This window comes from Phocoena sinus, chromosome X (assembly GCF_008692025.1).
Source record: "Phocoena sinus isolate mPhoSin1 chromosome X, mPhoSin1.pri, whole genome shotgun sequence".
In the NCBI taxonomy this organism is placed as follows: domain Eukaryota; kingdom Metazoa; phylum Chordata; class Mammalia; order Artiodactyla; family Phocoenidae; genus Phocoena; species Phocoena sinus.
This window is the reverse complement of record NC_045784.1, coordinates 110,498,624-110,518,768: the sequence shown is the minus strand read 5'-3', so window position 1 is coordinate 110,518,768 and position 20,145 is coordinate 110,498,624. Positions and strand designations below refer to the sequence as shown.

General features: G+C 46.5%; 1 protein-coding gene across 10 annotated transcripts in view; it reads right to left on the bottom strand.

Moving 5' to 3' along the window:
- BCORL1 (BCL6 corepressor like 1) overlaps window positions 1-20,145 on the bottom strand; it is a 61,420-nt gene that overhangs the window by 36,915 nt on the left and 4,360 nt on the right. For 7 of the 10 annotated variants that reach the window (XM_032620206.1, XM_032620204.1, XM_032620205.1 and 4 more), the window contains 2 exons: window positions 4,774-4,903; window positions 81-168 (listed from right to left, as the gene is read on the bottom strand). In XM_032620206.1, the coding sequence (XP_032476097.1) occupies window positions 81-168; window positions 4,774-4,859 (174 nt within the window). In that variant the 5' untranslated portion in view covers window positions 4,860-4,903. Of the gene's footprint in view, window positions 1-80; window positions 169-1,582; window positions 1,741-4,773; window positions 4,904-5,867; window positions 6,560-19,682; window positions 19,781-20,145 lie in introns of those variants that run through there. The other 3 variants (XM_032620212.1, XM_032620208.1, XM_032620209.1) reach the window with 3 other exon arrangements.

The following is a 20,145-nucleotide window of genomic DNA, read 5'->3' as shown; positions in this document are numbered from 1 at the left end:
GATGGCAGGCTGGGCACGTTGCCTGAGCAGTTCAGCTCCACCCGTTGGCAGGTGGCGTGTGGCTCTGCATGGCCCCTTACCTTGGAAAAACTGCTGACACAAAACTCCTGAGATCCAAAGTGCTGGCAGTCACCTGTCGTGGACTCCTCATCAGAAAGAGGTGCTCTTCTAGCATGGGAGACACAACCAGAAAAGGGACATGAGGCCTAGTCTTCAGGCCACCACCACCTTCCCCAGAACGCCCCCTGCCTGCCTGGGTTCCCGTAAAACCCTCCTGTCTTGCTTCCCTTGGTGGCTTGGGGGAAATCACAAGGAACTAGGGGTGGGGGAGGTCCAGGCTGAAAACCGGAGCCTCTGTGCCCAGCTTTTCAAGTTCCTGCAAAGGAGCCTGATCTGACTAGACTCCCCTCTTTGGGCTGTGTATTCTAGGGCTCTCACCAGGAGTGTGGAGGACCCCAGCACCTTTGCCTTGTCCCTAGAGCTTATCCATCAAGGTGACCGCCCAGGAGGTACTGAGCATTGCCAGAAGGGGAGAGGTAATTCACAGAAGATCCCAAAAGGCATGCAAACTGCTTTTCTCGTAAATATGATCTACAAGGAAAGCTGGCTGCAGGTACCATAAGGGTAACCCTTTCCTAAAACAAATAACCACCCCCATTGTGTTTCATGTTCCAAATCCAAATCATCACCTAGTCACCTGACGAGCTTGCCTAGAGCAGGTACACGTTTACTAGCGCACATAATGATACTCATCTGAGGCAGGTCACTGAGCATCAAGGGGCATTTCAAGGGCACGACTTCTTTCCCTCTAGGGTATCTCTTCCCCTTCTCTAGGGCACCAGAGAGCTCAAGCCAGCACCCTCCTTCCTACCTTTCTGCTCTTGCTTGCATCCTATCCCCTGCCAGCTCCCCCACTCCCTGCTTGGCCTCCCAGCACCACTACATTTTCTCCCATCGCAAAGGGAAGGAAGCCTTCAAGGCTACAGACCCCGAATTCAAGTTGGTATATTGCAGAGGGAAAATGCTCAAGGCCAGAGAGCTGGTTCCCAAAGGAGGAAAACTCAACTGTACCCTCACCTCCTCAAAATGTCTTCTCTAAAATTTGGGCAAGAATCTTAGAAAATGGTATATCATGACCAAGAAAAAAAAAAAAAAAGGTCAGACTGGGAGGGTGAAGTTGAAGAGAAGACAAACACCCCCTGGAAGTTTGGTATTTTGAGTTATAGCAAGAACTAGGGGCCCTAGGGAAGACACCAGCGGGGCAGGAGCCATGGTGTGAGTGGCCAAGTGGAAAGCTGAGGTGCAAGAATGAAGCTCCAGAAGAAACCCTGAGATGTGGTTCCTAGGGTGCAAAGCACAGGAATGCTCTGTGCACCTCTGGGGAGCTAGACTGCCTTGGGCTTTGCCCCCCTTCTTCAGAGCCTCGCCCTGAGCTCTGCAACAGCCAGGGAAGAAGCCAGCAGCTGCCTCACCAGCCATCCTAACCAAAGGGCAGTCAGGGCGCCCACAACCAACCCCCACAAGAACTAACTCCTTCCCTCCCACTGGAACAGGGCACTGTTGATGGACCCCAAAATTGTACCTGGGGCAAGAGAAGCAAAAAAGGCAAGGGGATCACCGCGGGCCTCTCCCCATCTTTTCAGGGCTCCAGAAGGGACTAACCGGGGGGGAAAGGCTTGTTCCCTTTAAAAGGTATCTAGGCTGGCAGAAGTGGGAGGGTTCCACTGCTGGTAGTGACTGCTGGTGACAAACAGAAATGATCATAAGAAGAGAGCAGGGCTGGAGATGCAGTCAGGGGTCCCGAGGAAGGGGAGCCTGAGGGAAAGGGCAAACACACTTCGACGTCAACCCCTGAGAGCCCAGAAAAGCAAGACCAATACCCAGCCTTAGGCCAGGCCAGGGACGGTTTTGCGGGGAGGATGGTGACGAGGAAAAAGGAGCGGCAGGGAACCACCCCCTTCACCAGCCCCACATGAGGGACCGCAGAGGGGAGACACTATTTCCATTTCCCCCGTCCTGACCATACAAAGGGGAGTTCAGCTGCATATTCGGCCCTCCTTGCTCGGCTCCCACCCTGCATAAAGTCACCTTGAAAGTAGACACCCTGCCTTCGAAGGCAGCCACCAGAGAACGGCAGAGCCACGGGCCCAGAGACTCTGGAGGTGGCAGCGACAACAGCAGTCCTGGCTACTCCAGCCATACCCACACCTGAGTGCCAGCCCCCAAGGCTCTGGGCAAATGCCCTGTGGCCACGTTTCAAACCCTCTGAGGAGAGAGGTGTGTAAAGCCAAGCAAAGGTTAAATTGCTCCATTGAGAGAAGAGCCTGGGACAGAGACAGCTTGCAGGGCAGGGGTGCATGGGGAGAGGAGGGTCAACCGAGCAAGATTAGGAGGGCGTGGGTGGCGGGGAAAAGGGAGCAGGGGTCAAAGCAGGCTTCAGTCAGGTCTGAAAATCAATCCCACCTTTTCTTCCCAACAGAGATGACCCTGGGCTGTTATGCTCAAGGCTTTGTTGATCTTAAACCAGAAACAGCCATAACCTTTCAGGGCTGTTTTCCTAATTATTAAGGGCTAGCACCACTGTCAAACCAGACCTTTTTCATTTCCTGTTGGGTCCTAACTACATGGCACACATCTCGCTTAGATCGCAGTCCCTGCAGACTTCCCATAGCACCCCAAGACTGCTTTCATTCCAGCCAAGGTCTCCCCCAAACACACCGTGTGAGAAATACCAGCCCTCACCTGAGACACCTACTCATCCCCCAAGCCCCGGCACAAAGGCCACTGCCTCTGGGAAGCCCTCCTGTATTCCCTCAGGAAGTTTTTCATTCTGGCCTCTAGACTCCCACGGGACCTGTACACGCCACTCGACAGCACTTACCACCAATATCCCATGACTACTGGTTTGCTCTGATTGAGTTTAATAAATGTTTGGTGAATGAAGGCATGAATGGGTACAAGAAAGGAAGCAGCAAGCAGAGGGATTTAGCTGGAGGCTTGTCTAGAGTCGGCCACCTGAGGCCAGCATAAAGCCCCTGTCCCCGGTTTCTACAGTCCTCAGCTGCATCTGATGGCACCGGGCAGGCTTCTCAAACATAACTTTAAGAGTTAACCCCCAGATGCAGCTTTACACCCGAAATGTCGAAGTTCTACAGGTGGTCAAGGGCTAAGGAAGATGGTTTTTAAATAAGGTGAGATCACAGTTTGGAAATCAGCTATAGCATGGCCTGGGCTGTAGTGGGAAGGTGACAGCAACGGGCAGATGAGATCAGGAGTGACCACACTTTAAAAAGGTCATCTTAACCACTTGGCATATTTGGTAATCTAACGTCCCAAGAAAGGTCCATAAGGAGGGAAAATCAGGTTCGGGCCCACTTCCTGGTCCTTTTTCAGAGGGGATTTAGAATAGACAGTAAACTAAGGTAACTTGTTCATTGATTTTTTGAAGGCTCTAGTCCAGATCTCTACATCAAAGTCTCAACTACTTATAACTAGCTGCCAATGAATACTCCTGCAAATCAATACCAGCACTCTGCCTTCCCCAGATCATCTCTTAGTTATTATCTAAGGACATACGTCATATGCAAAGGAAAATATCTTTCTCGTGCAGATCTGAGAATTTTGTCTTATTTTCCTTGATCTTGATTTTTATATTCTAAAATTAAATTCCTTTTAAGTCCATCTCTAACTTGTTCCTCAGTATAGACAGCGTTAAACCATCAGGAGCTAATGGCTTTAAAAAAAATAATAAAAAGGTCTATTCTCCTAACCTGAACCTCACACAAGTACATACTTCTCCAGTTAAGAACAGAAGAAAGTAGATACACACAAAGATGTCCATTCCTTTCCCCTTCAATATTACCAACACTCTCCCACATGCACACACACCCATGCACACACTTCCAAGATTTCCCCAAGGAAATGTCAGATCTTGAGTCCCAGGAAAAGCCATATCGTTCTGTATTCTAGGTGACTGACTTGATGTATTTGGATTTCAACAGTCGATATATTGAAACCAGCAAGCATGGGGGAGTCATACCTTCTCTAAAAATGGGAGAGGCAATGCAACCATCACACACAGCTCTTTGGCCAAGGGTTATGAAAATCAAATGTAGAATCTGAAGGCCATTTCGAGTGCTCTTCATATGGGGCATGATCAGGAAATGGAACAGCCTGGTCAACCCAGTATTTTGGTGAACAGAAAACTGAAAACACACGCAGATCAGGCAAGCATCACCAACTCTCAATTTCATACGAAAACTACGTTAAGCAGTTTGATCCTCCTTTGATACTTCATAAGGATCTCACTGCGAATCGTCATTAGCCTCGTGAGGCAGGAAAGTGCTGATCACCAGAATACCCACTAACAGTTTCCAGTATAAAGCTGAATGACAAAATCGCCTTTCTTCCAGGCTTAGATCAAGGACCAAAAATATCATACACGTATCCTTGAGCACAGAACATGGATGCAGCAAATAAAACTTGCAATTGCCCAAGCTTCCCTTTAATCCACAATCTGACAGTTCTTAATGAGCAGACAAATACTAGTCGGCGAAAGGTCATCTGTTGGCCTCCTCACTTTCATCTGAACAGGGATGGCATGGCAGAGCAGGCCACTCACACAGCCCCAGCCCCAGCCCATCTCAGGAAAATTAGAAACAACCAGCAGCCTCCTCCCCAGGGTCCCCCCTCAGGCGCTGCTGCAGCTACCTCGCTAGGGAGCAGGCACCGCTCACTGGAAGCCGGCAACAGCCACCTTCCCAGCCTCCTCACCTCTCCTCGTTGATGCCACACATGCGAATCCGGTCAGAACTGGTCCAGTTGTGCACGCCGCTGTAGAGCGGTGCTGTAGAGATCATGACAGCCACTCACCACCAGCTAGGACCTGCTGTGGCCACTCCCCCTGGGGAAAAAGAACTCCCAAAAATCAAAACTTGTAACACGGACAGCTGCTTTAACCACCTTTTATGCGGAAACATTTAAATAAATAAAGGTAATTAGAGCACCAAAATGTTAAAGCAATCTCTCACAAGCCAGCCTGCTATGGAAAATTAAGGTCCAAATGGGGATGAGGGGGCACCAGCTTTCCAGGAATCCATAGGTTTCAGGATGGAGACGAGGATGCTGTTAATCACCTAGAGTGATTTTTAAATTATCTGAAAGACAGATATGCATGAGTGTTCGAGGAAATTCAATCTATTTCAGACAAGTGAGATGCCAGTATATTGTTCTACACACTTTTAGCCTAACCAACTACAATTAGGGGGTCATTCCCATATATGAACAGGGCATCGAAAGACTACTGGGGAATCTTTTTCTCGTCAACTCTCCAATCCATGAGTACTGAAGTATTTGAGTGACATAACCAATTTAAGCTCTCCAGAGGAAGCACATGCTTTCTTTATAAGCCCTTCAAAAATACTCATTCTAATTTCAAGTTAGGAGTTATATAGATATAATGCATATACCTAACCTGGTTTAAAGTGCCCTTCAGATCAGATGCCATACTCCTTGTGCTCTGACCACAAACAAACAGAAAACAATGCTCCATCAAGAACCGCACATGTCTGCCCTTGTCCCTTCCTATCAGTCTGTCATCCCCATGACCTACCGCCCCCTTCACCAGCCAATGTCGGGTTCTCGCTGTTGACAACCACTGCACAGCCAATTCACCTTCCAGAGAAAATGAGGCATCAAGAGAAAGAGGTTTATCCAATGAGGTTGTCTTGAGACCCTCAAACTCAAATTAACCTATTAGCTAAAAGCCTTATTCATCAAAGCTCAACTGAACAAAACCCTACAGTGATCAGAATTTTATGCTGTTCTCCACTTTCCAAAGAAAGTAAACCACAGTAAAATACACTCACCTCAGGAATTTGTTTCATTTATCCTTTACACAATTTTCAGAGATTGTCCATATTCAACACAATATCACTTACTCATTCAACAAATACGTTATTGAGCACCTACTATGTGCTGGCACTGTCCTAGGTACTGGGGATTAAACAATTAACAAAAAAGACCAGAAATCTCTGCCTTCGTGGAGCTTATATTCTAGTGGGATGAGATGGACAATAAACACGTTAAATGAGTCTGTGTTACAGTATGTTAGAAGGTGGTATAACACAGGCTAAGGGGCAAGGACGATGGTCGGGGGCGGGGAGTGGAATGGGCTGCAGTGTGTAAGTGCGTGATCAGAGTAGGCTTTGCTGAGAAGGAGACATTTAAACATCCTGAAGGAAGCAAAGAGGCGAGCCATGTGGATATCTGGGGAAGAGCATTCCAGGCAGAAGGAACAACCTTGCAAAGGTCCTTAAGGCACGAGGTGCCTGCTAAGATCAGAAAAGAGCCAGGAGGCCAGTGTGGCTGGCACAGAGGGAGCAGACAAGGGAGAGAGTCAGTGAGAGGACAGCAGGGCCACATCTCCCCATTCTCTCCTTGGTCCTCATCCTACTCCTGACCCTGTCGCATAGGATACCGCTGCCTTTGGCCCTTCCGTTGTACTTGCCCCTTTCCTGGCTTTCCAGACCCAGTGCCTGCTGGCCTATCTGGGGCCCTTCTCTCCTGCCACCCCAGAAACCTGGCCCTCGGTCTCTCCTCACCTCTGCCACCCTCTCCTATCCCCCTTCCTCTTCCCTCCCTCTTTCTCTTCCTACCCCACCCATCTCTCTCTTTCCCTTCCCCTCCTCTCTCAATCTCTCTCTCCCATTTCTCTCTATTTCTCATCATTCCCCTTCCCCCTATTATTCTCCCAGCTCTCTCTGTCTTCCTCTCTCCTCTGCTTCTCTTCTTCTCTCTCCTCCCCTGCCATGGTCCCCTCTCCTCCAACGTTCTTCCCGTTCCCACCCCTCCTGCCCCGTCCTTTCCCTCCTTTAGCTCACCTTTCTTATTTCCCCTCAGGCTCCACTCTCTCCTCCCTTTCCTCCTCCTTCCCTTCCTCCCTCCCCGCTGCCCCCCCTCCCCTCTACTCTTAGTCCTCGGGCCTCAGCCTTCAGTCTCCCTCTCTTGTCCTTCTGTCTTCCTCTGTCTCTCCTCTTCCTGTCTCTCTAGCTCAAGTCTGGCTCTCTCCAACCCCTCCGCTCCCCTCCCTCTGCCCTAAACCCCCTCCCTCTGTCTGTGTGTGTGTGTGTGTGTGTGTGTGTGTGTGTGTCCTGCCCCTCCTTTTCGCTTAGCTCAAGAGCTCCCACAGTTTCAACTCACCTCTTCGTGCGCTGATGACTCCCAAATCTGTGTCTCTAGCCCTGGCCTCTCTCCTTAGACCCAGACCAGAATTTCCAGCTGGCAGCAACTTGCCGTTAATTGGATGTCCCCCGAGCCCCTCAAACTCAGTGTTTCAAACCGAACTCATTATCTGTTACCATAAACCTGCTCCCCACCCCCATACCCAGCGTGCTTCCTATCTTAGGTAATAGCGCCACTATCCCCTAGCCTGGAAATTTCAGCATTCAACTCCTTCTCTCCCCCACCACCCACATGCCATCAGGAGTCAAGCCTTAATAATGCCATCTCCATCCTCTCCCTTCTACCCGTCTCACCACTGCCCTGATGCAGACCCTCATCATCTCTCGACCAGAATATTACACTAGCCTCTTAACTGGTCCCTCTGCCTCCAATCTCTTAATTCTACAATCAATTCATCTTCTAAAGAACCAGTTGGATCACGTCACCCCCTCCCTCCTCCAAAGCTTTCAATAGCTTTCCTCTGTCTTCAGAATCAAGCCCACATTTCTTAGCACAGCATTCAGGGCCTTCCACAACCTGGTCTCAAACCTCCTGTCTAGCCTCCTCTTCAGCCACATTCTGCTATTTCCCTGCACCCTTGCCACCCCAACTCCTGACCCTTCCCTGAAGTGGCCTCTCTTGTGTCCCCTCTTCCTTTCTGTCCTCTCTCAAAGCCTAGCTTAAATGTCATCATGTCATCTCCCCAGCCCCAGCCCCTGGTTGGTTAACTCCTCCCTCTCTGGTTCTCCTCAAACATTTCATTCCCACCCCTACCACAGCACAGATTCTTAGTCCCTCTGCTGTGTGGTTAGTTGGGGATGTGGCACATCTGTCTTGCCCCCACCCCCAGACAATCAGCTACTTACGGTAAGAAATACTGTCTTTTCTGTCTCTGGTTCTTCTGCAATACCTTACGTATAGTAAGTACTCAGTATATACGTGTTATATGGAAGTGAAACCTGGATGAGAATTGAGGTGGTGAGCCTGAGAAATTACATGAAGCAAAAGAAACCTCCCTAAAAAGTATTCACCATGCTTACTATTTAAAAAAAATGTATTTCAATGACAACACTATGCACTGTCTATAGCACACCCTTCCAAGCTGCCTGATACTAGCCCAGTTCATTGTCTTTGAGTTATTTTGCACCTTTGTAAATTGCAGGTAACTGATGGATATGCAAACTCTGTCTTGTCCCATGCAGTTTGGATTGACTTTCCTCCCCACTGTGGAAAAACCAGTTTTGCCTCCATTTGCAATTCAATTCCTTTACTCCATATAAATTTGTGCTTTTTGGACTTTTTCTTTGAAGCGGCTACAACATCTGTCTGGTTCTCTTGCTGATTAATGAGTAAAATAAAATCTTTAATACGTGTTCATTTTTACATCTGTAAGAGACTCATGATTTTATCTTTTTCTGAAAGTTATCTTTAACATTCCTAAAACAGTTATGTGGGCTCACACATAATTTTAGAGAGATTTCCACAAGGGGTAAGACAAATGGGTTGACTGTCTGCGTCACATCAGGTCACCGGGATCCCAGTCCCTAAACATCCCGGTTGATCAAGTTTTGACTGTTTCTTAGAGTATCTTGGAATATCCCAGTTTAGGAAACAACAGCTCAGCCTGTTGGCTGACCAGCCTGGGACAGAAATCAGAGGGGGGAATCCTGGCATTTGCAAACAGAATAATGTATAGAACATCATTACCTAGATAAGGGAGTTTTTAGACCCCCCAAATCCCCAAATAACAATAACAACAACAAGAAAAGCAAGTAAAAACCAAAATAATTATCATACAATGTGCATTTTATGACCACCTAGAGAGCAAACCTGACCCTAGGCAGCCCCACTTTAACAAGATCCTGAAGATAGAGCATCTGCTTAAATCTCGGCCTCCCACGCTTCCACTATGATTTTGTCAGACCAACGCCTCTTCTTACGTGAAGTCCTCTGCTGCTAATTAATAGTAGCCTTTGCGGAGGCAGGGAGGGGAGGAGAGGGGTAGAAAGCACAGTCAGGAGAGCACAGAGCTAAGTGGTCTACACAAGAAGCAAAGATCGGTTCTCCCGAGCCAGAGAGTAGGCAAAGGGAACTTCTAAAGAGGCACCGGTGGTGTCAATGCCCACATAGGGCAGGAAGAGTCAAGAAGGACAATGCACACCAACATTTCCCAAGAGTCAGAATCACTGAGGTGCTGGTTCAAAATACAGATTCATAGGTCCCAGCCCTGGAGATTCTAATCCAGTAGGCCCAGGGTTTTGTTTTGTTATTATCATATCCAATCAAATTAATAACCACTCAGCTGTACACTACGCCTCAGGAGAGGTGAGCAGAAAGGAAAAATCCTACAGACACGCCACACTTGGTAGGTTTCACTGGTGTACACACTTGGGGCCCAGCTTGCTTTTGCTCGTAGTGTCTGCACTCATGTGTGGTGTACAACTCTCAATCTCTCTCTCACTCCCTCTCTGATGGGAACCATCACATCAAAGGCAAAAGGCGAAGTTCCTAAAAGGAACTTGGAAGAAACCTGGTAATCTCAAGTGACCCAGGAAGCGCAGGGATACGAAATACCGCAAAGGATTTTCCCAGATGTCACAACCATGTAATTGCTAAGCAATGAACAGCTGCACGGCCCCAGAATCGAATGCTGGTCACTGCCTGGAAGGCAGCAGGACCACTGTGAGCTGTCCCCACTTTGGGGGGAAAAACTCAAAAGACACATCCAACTCGTGGTGAGAACAAAGGAGAACACATGCTCCACCAATCCAAGTGATAAGTGTGGCTGAAAATATAAAGAAAGAAAACTTTTTGATTTAGAAGGCACATATACACATAAGTAGAAGGACTGACCAAGACACAAGGGAATGAATCCAAGAAGCGGGCGGCAAGAAGCAGGTAGCCAGGCACAATCACTGCACTATGAAACAGGGGAGACCAAAGAGAAATGGACTAATCGGAGAGCAATAACCTTAAAATGGTGAAAAGCGTCGCTAAGCTGAGGGCGAGCAGGTAGTAGAAGAAAAACCATGATGAGGTAGAACTCTTTCCCCAAAAAATCCAAACGGAAAAAAAAAATGCTTGAAGACAAGTGCAGGTGTGAAAGGCATAAAAGAGAAGCCCATAGCATATAACAACCAAAAATGAAATAGGGGAACCTGAAATATTTCACCATAGTGGGCCAAACTGAAACACTGGGGGGAAGCACTGAAGACAGACATTTTAGAAAAGTGTAGAGAGAATATGTTCTCAAAAGGGGAAGAACATCGAATCGTAGCCCAAGTTAGGGTTGGGAGAGTTGGTAATAAGGGACAGTCAGCACTAAAATCTCAAAGGAGATTGTACAGATTGGGTAGACTTTTTTGGTTCTGTTTTGAAAGGAAGATGCCCAAACAAGCAGATTTCACAACAACGACAAGCAAAAGCATGTGAGGAAGAGGAGGGCATGACAGGAGGTAACAGAGCATCTATCTGACTTATTTTTTTTTTTTTACGAAAGTAGACATTGTTAAAAACTTTTAGTTTTTACCCTTGAAAAATGACCAGACAGGGGATTTCCCTGGTGGCACGGTGGTTGAGAATCCGCCTGCCATGCAGTGGTTGAGAATCCACCTGCCAGTGCAGGGGACATGGGTTCGATCCCTGGTCTGGGAAGATCCCGCATGCCGCGGAGCAGCTAAGCCCATGGGCCAAAACTACTGAGCCCGCGTGCCGCAACTACTGAAGCCCACACACCTAGAGCCTGTGCTCCGCAACAAGAGAAGCCACCACAATGAGAAGCCCGTGAACCGCAACGAACAGGAGCCCCCACTCGCCGCAACCAAAGAAAAGCCCACGCGCAGCAACGAAGACCCAACGCAGCCAGAAACGATAAATAAATAAAATAAAATAATAAAATTAATAAATTTATTTTAAAAAAAAAGAATCCACCTGCCAATGCAGGGGACACAGGTTCGATCCCTGGCCTGGGAAGATCCCACATGCCGCGGATCAACTAAGCCCGTGCGCAACAACTACTGAGCCTGCACTCTAGAGTCCGTGAGCCACAACTACGAAGCCCGCGTGCCTAGAGCCCGTGCTCGCAACAAGAGAAGCCACCTCAATGAGAAGCCCGTGCACTGCAACAGAGTGGCCCCCGCTCGCCACGGGGCTAGAGAAAGCCCACGTGCAGGAACGAAGACCCAATGCAGCCAAAAATAAATAAATAAATTTATTAAAAACTAAAAGGAAAGAAAAGAAAATGACCAGACAGGGTGTTTGTTAGTCTAGTGGACCAGTTCCCCAGAATCACGTAGCTCCTTTTGTGGCCAAAGACCCCTTACATGCAGAACAACTGGTGCTGGCAACGCATGGGACACAACTAGGACCCCTACACATAGCATGAAACCTGCCCATTTACTCCAGCTTGGACTCTGCCATCCAGACAGTAAATTAGAAACTCAATATTAAGAAGGCCTCAGTTAAACTAAATCTGGTAGTACTCCCCCAGGACTCTTTTGGTTCACACTGTCTTGTGACCTGGAAGCAATTATGACTCTAAAAAAATGAAAGAGCCGGAAAATATTCCTCTTGAAGCCTGGCCCTGAATCTGTCCTCAAGAGGATAGGCGTGGCCAGTAGACAGTTAAAGAAGGAGGGCTGGGTCAGTGATGACTAATAAGTAAAGAAAACCAACTTTGGGACCTACTGCTCCAAGAGAAATCCAGAGCCCTGGGGAAAGCTCCCGTAAGACAGAGGTATTCGCATTCTGATTTCACAGAAGCAAAGGAAAGGCCACCCTACTACCCCACTTTGGGAGAAGCAGCATCTAAGACACCCCCAAGGAGATCCAAGTGATCACTGGCATTGAGATCCTAGGGAACATGAAAAGGCCACGGCTTCCACCCAGTCACTGGAGTGCCTTTAGAGAGATGTCAAAACGTCTCAAAATCATTGTTTTCAATAGGAAAGCTTACACATACCCAACAAGGATAACTTGACCTGACTTCAGATATAGAACCCTCACCACAGGTCTTACCCTCCTTGTCCCTCTGTCTTCTTCCACGTGTAGGACTAGCATTCCTATTTTTCCTACTTAATTACATATCCAAAACCTCACCCCCCAGTGAGGAAGTTCTTCCAACTTAAATAGTTCTAATTTAATGATTTCCCATATAAGGATATTCTAATATTCTCCTCTGGCTCTCCCCTCAATATCAATATGCCCTCTTCTTTCCCTACCATTAACCAAATACCATTCCTTGAAACTCAAGAGTCCTGTATACATGCCCCAATCACTCTGCTTCCCTTTATGCAAAACAGGTTCCTCTACCACCATACACCACCACACACAAACATACAAACACACAAAATCAACTGAAAATAATCTGCTGGGCAATTGAAAGGAGGAAGGGGCCCTTTGCACTGTTCATCCCCACCTTCTATTCTAGCACTTCCTGGTTACCCTGAGTTTTTAATTTTTTTTCTATCCAAATAGTTCCACGAGTTCTACTCCAAGGGATAAGTCTTATAAGGGACACTGCATCCTGTTCCCAGATGCATTCATTCCTGTATTTACCGAGAAGGCTAAGGAGTTGTCTGCACACGGCTCTAGCAAAGACACCTTCACACACTCCATGGGTACCTCCATGTTTGAAAACCCTGCCTTATAAACATTTATGAGACTTGGATACAAAGGAATGTTAACTATCTGCTAAACGCATGAGAGCTTATTCATTCAAATGAATAAATGTCGTTACCTCCAAAGTAGTCACTTGGGGAAGCTAGACATTCATCTCAAAGCAGTGACCAATGGCTTGCGATCTCTTTGGAGCTCTCCCGGTGAGCATTACCATCCAAACCTTTCTCAAGCCAACTCACAGCCTTTTCAGTCTCCTCACAAGCGCTGAATCCATCCAGAGTCATTTTGATGTTTTAAAACTGCCAAACCCATTCAGAATCATCTAATCACAAAACTGGCAATACCCTTGAAGAATGATATACAGTTTACCAGCGGTAACCGTGGGTTTCACATCCGCGGTTGGCTGAATCGGGGATGCGAACCTCGCGCGCGAACGCAGAAGGCCGACTGTGTTCCTTCTATTCCGCTATTTTTTGTCAGGGACTTGAGCGTCCACGGATTTTCATATCCATTTTGATATCCACGGGGGTTCCTGTAACCAATACCCCGCAGATACCAAGGGACGGCTGTACGATAGTACCCAAAGCCTAAACTGTGGGGGGCAAAACTTGGAGGGCATTTTCAGCCCCCACTTCTCAACCATCTGAGACATCTCACTACATGCAGTTACTATGTCATCTGCAAAAATTGAGAATAACACAAAAGCACTTGAACGGACCAAAGGTAATCGATTTCAGCAGTTTAGTAGGCAAAAACAAGTTTTAATCTCTCACGTATATTTTCATACCACCAGATCATTTTAGCTTTTCCACCCACTGCCAAGATACTTTTTTCCTATTATTCAAATAGTACTCACTTCCATTTCCTGCTGCAAGGAAATTATTTTACTCCATCTAAGGAAAATACCTCATCATAGCTTTAAACTGGACCTAGGCTCTAGGAACAAGATTTTGTACAACTTCTAGATGTCACAGATATCTAGAAAACCTAAACATCATGAAATTAATCAGTCCTTTTCCAAATGCAAAGCCACCTCAAAATGTCACCCTAAGTAACTAGGGTCATCCTTTGAACACTTCTCATTTCTACTAGATCAAAAAAATGAGTTGGCTTTCCTCAATTTGGTCTTCAGCAGGACCATGTGAATATTTGGTGTGTCTTTCACACTCCAAAGTTGAATCATTGTAATCTGAGACTTCAATCCCTTTTGTGATGCTTCTGTGTCCTCCCTGCCACAAACTGTGACAGTGGCTCTCAGGTCCTCCATTTCAGTATACAGCATTCATGATATGGAATTTTTCACCTAAAGAGAACTCCTCCTCACCAAACTTTGGCCCTTTTTTTTTTTTTTTTTTTTTTTTGGAAGTACGCAGGCCTCTCACTGTTTTGGCCTCTCCCGTTGCAGAGCACAGGCTCCGGACACGCAGGCTCAGTGGCCATGGCTCACGGGCCCAGCCGCTCCGCGGCATGTGGGATCTTCCCGGACTGGGGCACGAACCCGTGTCCCCTGCATCGGCAGGCGGACTCTCAACCACTGCGCCACCAGGGAAGCCCTGGCCTTTTTAAAAAAAACTCTCCTGGACCTCTTACACAAATACTTGGAGAGGCCATTATCAGCCTATTTTTTTTCTATTCTCTCACCCCAGAATATGGGCTTAACTCATTTTGTACATTTACTCATTCAAAGGTACACACACACACACACACACACACAAATTAGCTCACAGAATTTCAAACTCTCAACATTGGCTCAACCTGCTACCAGTCTATAGGTTTCTCAAGGCTAGAAAAAATATTTTCTACTTCTTTCAATAGTTCCTCCCAATAGTGTCTAGCATGACACAAAGTACACAATATGCGCTTGATATTACTTGCTAAACTACAGGGAAAAACTAAAATTCCCTCTACCCCACACAGAAACCAAGAACAACCCCATGTAAAAAGCACTGTGTCGGGCTTCCCTGGTGGCGCAGTGGTTAAGAATCCACCTGCCAGTGCAGGGGACACGGATTCAAGCCCTGGTCTGGGAAGATCCCACATGCCATGGAGCGACTAAGCCCGTGCGCCACAACTACTGAGGCTGCACTCTAGAGCCTGCAAGCCACAACTACTGAGCACCCGCACCTAGGGCCTGTGCTCCACAACAAGAGAAGCCACCACAATGAGAAGCCCGTGCACTGCAAGGAAGAGTAGCCCCTGCTCGCCGCAACTAGAGAAAGCCCGTGTGCAGCAACGAAGACCCAACACAACCAAAAATAAATAATTAGTTAATTTTTTTAAAAAGGCATTGGGTCTTTGAATTCCTTTTACGTCCCATGATCTCTCATAAACTTTCTTTCTTCTCCTTACTTCCATGATAAAGAAACCACAGAAATAAAATAAAATTGGGCTGGGGCAAAACAATAAAGTCAACTTCCAATTATCTGTAGCTTAGCCGCAGCTAATTTTTAAACCCAGCCGACTTATGGACTGCCTTCTGCCACTTATAGTAGATGTGTGCTCAGGGAACAACTCATTTTAATATTTGCCTAAGCATAATATAAATAGGAAGGTAGATCTGCTGGGGAGGGGGACAGGTAGAGAATAATGCTGCATTTCTGAAGTCAAACAGAAATTATTAATTTGTTCACTCATCTAGTTTTAAATTGGCCTGGTATCACACTCTCCCTATATTGGCATAGCTGATTGTTGGCATCAAAGTTCACTTTGGCTGCAGAGAGGGACTATATTTTACAGCCCATCGTTTTTCTCTGCCCAAAAGTTTGGTTTGGGGATACCCGAGCTATTTGAGACGTTAATCTCTCTCATCCAATCACTGATGAACATCCTTGTCATAGAGCCATACCAGACCTGGGCTCTATCTACCAGCTCTTGTAGAACTTCCAGATGTCAGAGACAGCTGGAAAGCCCAACCAGTCATAATTAAACACAGCAGCCCTTTTCAGAAAGCAATGGCTTTTTAAAATGTCACCCTGGTAAACTACATTTGGGTCATTTCTAAAGGACGGACCAAAATGTGCCCTGAAGTTTCGACTGGATATACACCCTTCAGTTCCTGTTCTGAAATACTAAGCAGGGTTACAGCACAGCTGTTAAAGAAGCTGCCACTTCCACCTCAAAGGTGGATGCAATAATGCAGTGATGAGCCAAGCTCTTTCTTCCTACCACGTCGTAAACGCTAAATATGTACTAATACAACAGAAATATGGAGAAAGAGCACAGAGAATCAAGATATAAGGGGAGCACTCAGGAGCTATTGATAGTTTTCTTTCTGCCACCATGTTTACCATAGTGTAATATAAAAAGGTAATGTCATAGGACACAGTTGAATAAGAAAAACTAGATTATACTATAATAATAGATGCCATTTATTGGGCACCTGCTATGGACCTGGCACTATAGATGCATCATGTAATACTCACAGCCCTGTGAGACTGGGATTATCATCTCCATTTTATAGATGAGAAAACTGAGGCTCAAGAAAGTTCCACACGACTAGGAAGTAGAAGAATCAGGACTGTAACCGAGGGCTGTTATGTCTCCAAAGGCCTCCAGATAATTCTGATGCAGGCTAAAGTCTGAGAACCACTGGACCACACTAACCTGTACGTGGTACCACCAAGTCATGCTGAGTAAAGCCTCGTCATAGTAAGACACCTAATCACCTCTCAGGTCTAGGTATAGAGTGCATCCGCTCACTCCGGGGCTCAGAGCCACATGTAGTACACTTCTCTATAGAACTTGGAAAAATGAAAACCTGCTTGCTCTCCTTGTCCCCGGACACCAGCATTATAACAAAACTCGACTGTACCCTTAAATGGCACTAACACTAAGATTTCTAGGCATACCTTAGCAATGAGGTAACCAAATTTTGTTTCTTAGCAGACAGTCAAAGAAGCCTAAAACACAAAACTTTGCCTGCCCCTCAGTACTCTCAATTCTTCATGGATACTTAGCTTAAGGTCTTCTTAAAATCCAAATGAAGATGTATCCTGTGTCACATACTCTCATGAATAAGCTAAAAATTACCCCGTTTTACAAATAATAAATCATCTCTCTTCAAATTCATCACAATCCATTGGGCAGGGAGACTATGACCTTGACATGCAGCCTGCAGCCACTTTTTAAACAATGATTCACTTTTTAATGTTTTATGGGGAAAGGGTGGCTTCTGCTTTAAAAAAAAAAAGAGGGAACCAGAACAGTATATTGGAATGATGGGGATAGAAAAAGAGTTAAATTTTACTCTTGACCAGAATTCAACTTTAGTTCACCAAAGAAAGTTTTCATCATAAAAGAGTGCTTTTAAGTTATGAACAGTAGGAAAGCATATGATTTAGAAGGAGAACAGTTTCTACGTTATTTTAAGGATGACCATTCAAAAACTGGCGTTAATAAAGCCTAGTTTGTATGTGAAATTATATAAAATACTGTATAGCATCCTAGTGGCCGAAAGGTAGATTACTTCTTATTACCTCCCTCTTTGGCCGGTCAGATGCTAAACCTTCTGGCAAGCAGAGACTCACACCCAACTGGAACTCCAGCATTAAGAAATTTCCTTTCTTTTGGAAAACTCAAAGGTCTAGGGCCTTCCTTCCCCCCTCATGTAATCATCAGTGGCTTCTCCTTTTCCCTGTCTATTTTATCCCAACAATTTCCACTTTCCCCAGCGCTCTCTCCTTTCCACTCTAGTGTTCACTTTCCCACCCAACTCAACCATGAACTCCTCCTCTCTCAATCCCAGATGCTGGTTGACACTGGAAAACAGCTCTCTACCCTCTGAGGCCATTCTAGTCCATCTCAAACTTAGCTCAGCCTAGAAGCAACGAACCACTCCAGCTGTCCAACCCCCAATTAGCGCCTCTCCTCCATACCCCCACCCCACCCTCCAATTCTGGCCCAAGGCTCTCAGGCCACTGTTCTTTATCCTGTTTCTTTCCGGAATTTCCATCATCCATCTCCATATATCTAGGATTCCTCCCACTTGCAGACTGGAAAAACTGGTGTATTCCCACTTTCTCCTTCTTTCAAGGCCATTCTATTTAGGATGGTTAATTCCTTCCCCCATTCAATATCCTTACTTTAGTCTAGATTTTCTAATTAATGCTTAGACTTACAAGCCCTGGATCCCAGCTAACTTCTGCTTCCTGGGCCCTCCCAGGGCAGTGGCTATCAAAGGCAAGTTTTTACCTTCCCCACACCAGCTCCCAATGACATCTGAATAAACACCTTCCTCCTTTGGCTTGTTATTCCACCCTCTTTCTCTATTCTGCATTTTTCAGCCTGTATAGTATCCCTAAACTCCCTATTTCCTTATGTGTAAATATATTTCTATTTCTTCCTACATATCAGTTTCTCTGTAGCCCTATTTTTACCCAAGATCATCCTTCTCTCTTGCTCAAACCTTACTGATTCTAGCATGGAAGTGTAAAGAGCCTTAAAGATTCTTCAAACTTTACTTTGGAAAACATTACCCTGGAGATTTCAAGGTTCCACTTTTTCCTACTTAGCCCTAACATGGAACCAGTGTGATCACCTTTCTTCCCTCTTCACTGTCCAACCAACCCACTTCTGACTTCTCTTTCTGCCTTCCTTCTTTCTAGTATTCAAGTCCTTTTCTCCCATAATTCTGTTCCCCTAAAAGAATACCCTCTAAAACCCATAATCCAGACTCATCGTGTTGAGATCCTCTGCCCCCTGTACTAACCTTTTTTTTCCTATGTAGTGAATTGTAGCATGAGTAAAGCAAAGAGACATCTGGAGGAACCCCCTTTGCTTCCCAAGAAAGTTTACATCACTGAGAAAGAAAGGGATCCTCCTTCCCTCCCTAGCCTCTCCTGGTAAATCAAAACAACCAGCTCTACAAGTGCCCTTGGTACAGCCACCATTGCTTGTGGAAATCCCCTCCACTCTGCCCAATCCAGACTCCAACTGCAGAGTTTCCCAGGGACTTAGCTTTCCTCTGCCCTGTCCCAACAATTTGCTATCTCTTCCTTGTGGCCTCAAGAACTAGTCCTCCTTAACCGAGACATCAGAGTCCTCTCCCCTTCCTTCATCAGCAACTTCTCAGGGCCATAACAAAAAGAAACCTACCTACCTTTGCTGCAAAGCTAGCAACGGGGTCAACCCTCGTAACATCAATTTGAGTAAGGCTCTGTGCCCCATGGCCTGTGCCTCTTGTCCCCTACATCCACCCCAAGAGCAGCTGCCTCAGTCGCCGTATCAAAAGATGAGACTGCCTAGCAATATCCACATAGCTTGGTCAGATGGCCATGTCCCTCCTCAACTCCATCAGCCTTCAGATTCTCTTAACTTGCATCACCAAGCCTCCTGCTCCTCCTAGCTCTCCCAGTCTTTCCTACTAACTTTGCTTCTCCATCAAAATTTTACAGGTTCCTCCCCCTGCATTCTGCTTCTATTTGGAGCCTCTGGATGATTCTTGGGATTAGGTTACCCCATTTAATCCCCCGGTGGAATCCTCCGAATTTCTTTCCTACATACTGTCCTCTTCAGTACTACGTGGTGACATCCCCATCCAATCTAAGTACCCCTAAACTCTGCTCCACTGTGCTGCCTACCATCTCTCCCCAAATAAAGCTTCCTCTCTCCCAACATTCAAGGACAGGACAGGTAAACAGACAATTAGATGACCTTTAAAGTCCCTTCCAACCTGGTAATTTTATTATCAACCTAATCTAATCCCAACCCCGAATACATACCCCATTCACTTCCCCCAAAAAACGTTTCAGCAGTGTGACTTTGAGAAATAGCCTTCTAAGTTGAAAGAACCACGGGCTAACCAGGGCAATGCAAACCTACAGTTGCACCCCCAGAAGTCTCACCAAACATTTCTGCAATTGTACTCCACCTCTGTGCCACGGGGACTGTCTCCAAACTGCCTTGAGAGTATTCCGCTGCCGCAGAAGTTACAGGGTCCCCTTCTCACACTCGCATAAAGAGCCCCTAAACCGTGGGCTAGACGCGTCCTCACCAAGGTACGCCTGTCCTTACTGTCTACTCTAGAAGACACCAAGAATAAATAAGTATCACCGCATCGACAGCTTCGTACAGACAACAGTGAAAATTTTCAAAACAATAAAACAAAACCAGAGTGCTTCCACTGGCGGGGGGGGGGGGGGGCGGGCGGAATAGAAGGGCACCCCCACCGGCCTCCCAGGTTTGCAGTGTGGTTCCCTCCCGCCTTTCCCCTCGACCACGTCTTTGCCTACAACAATCTCCCGCACCTCCATAACTCGAAATCCCCAGCCGAGGTGCGGCCGGCTCCTCCCAGCCTTGCCCCGGACG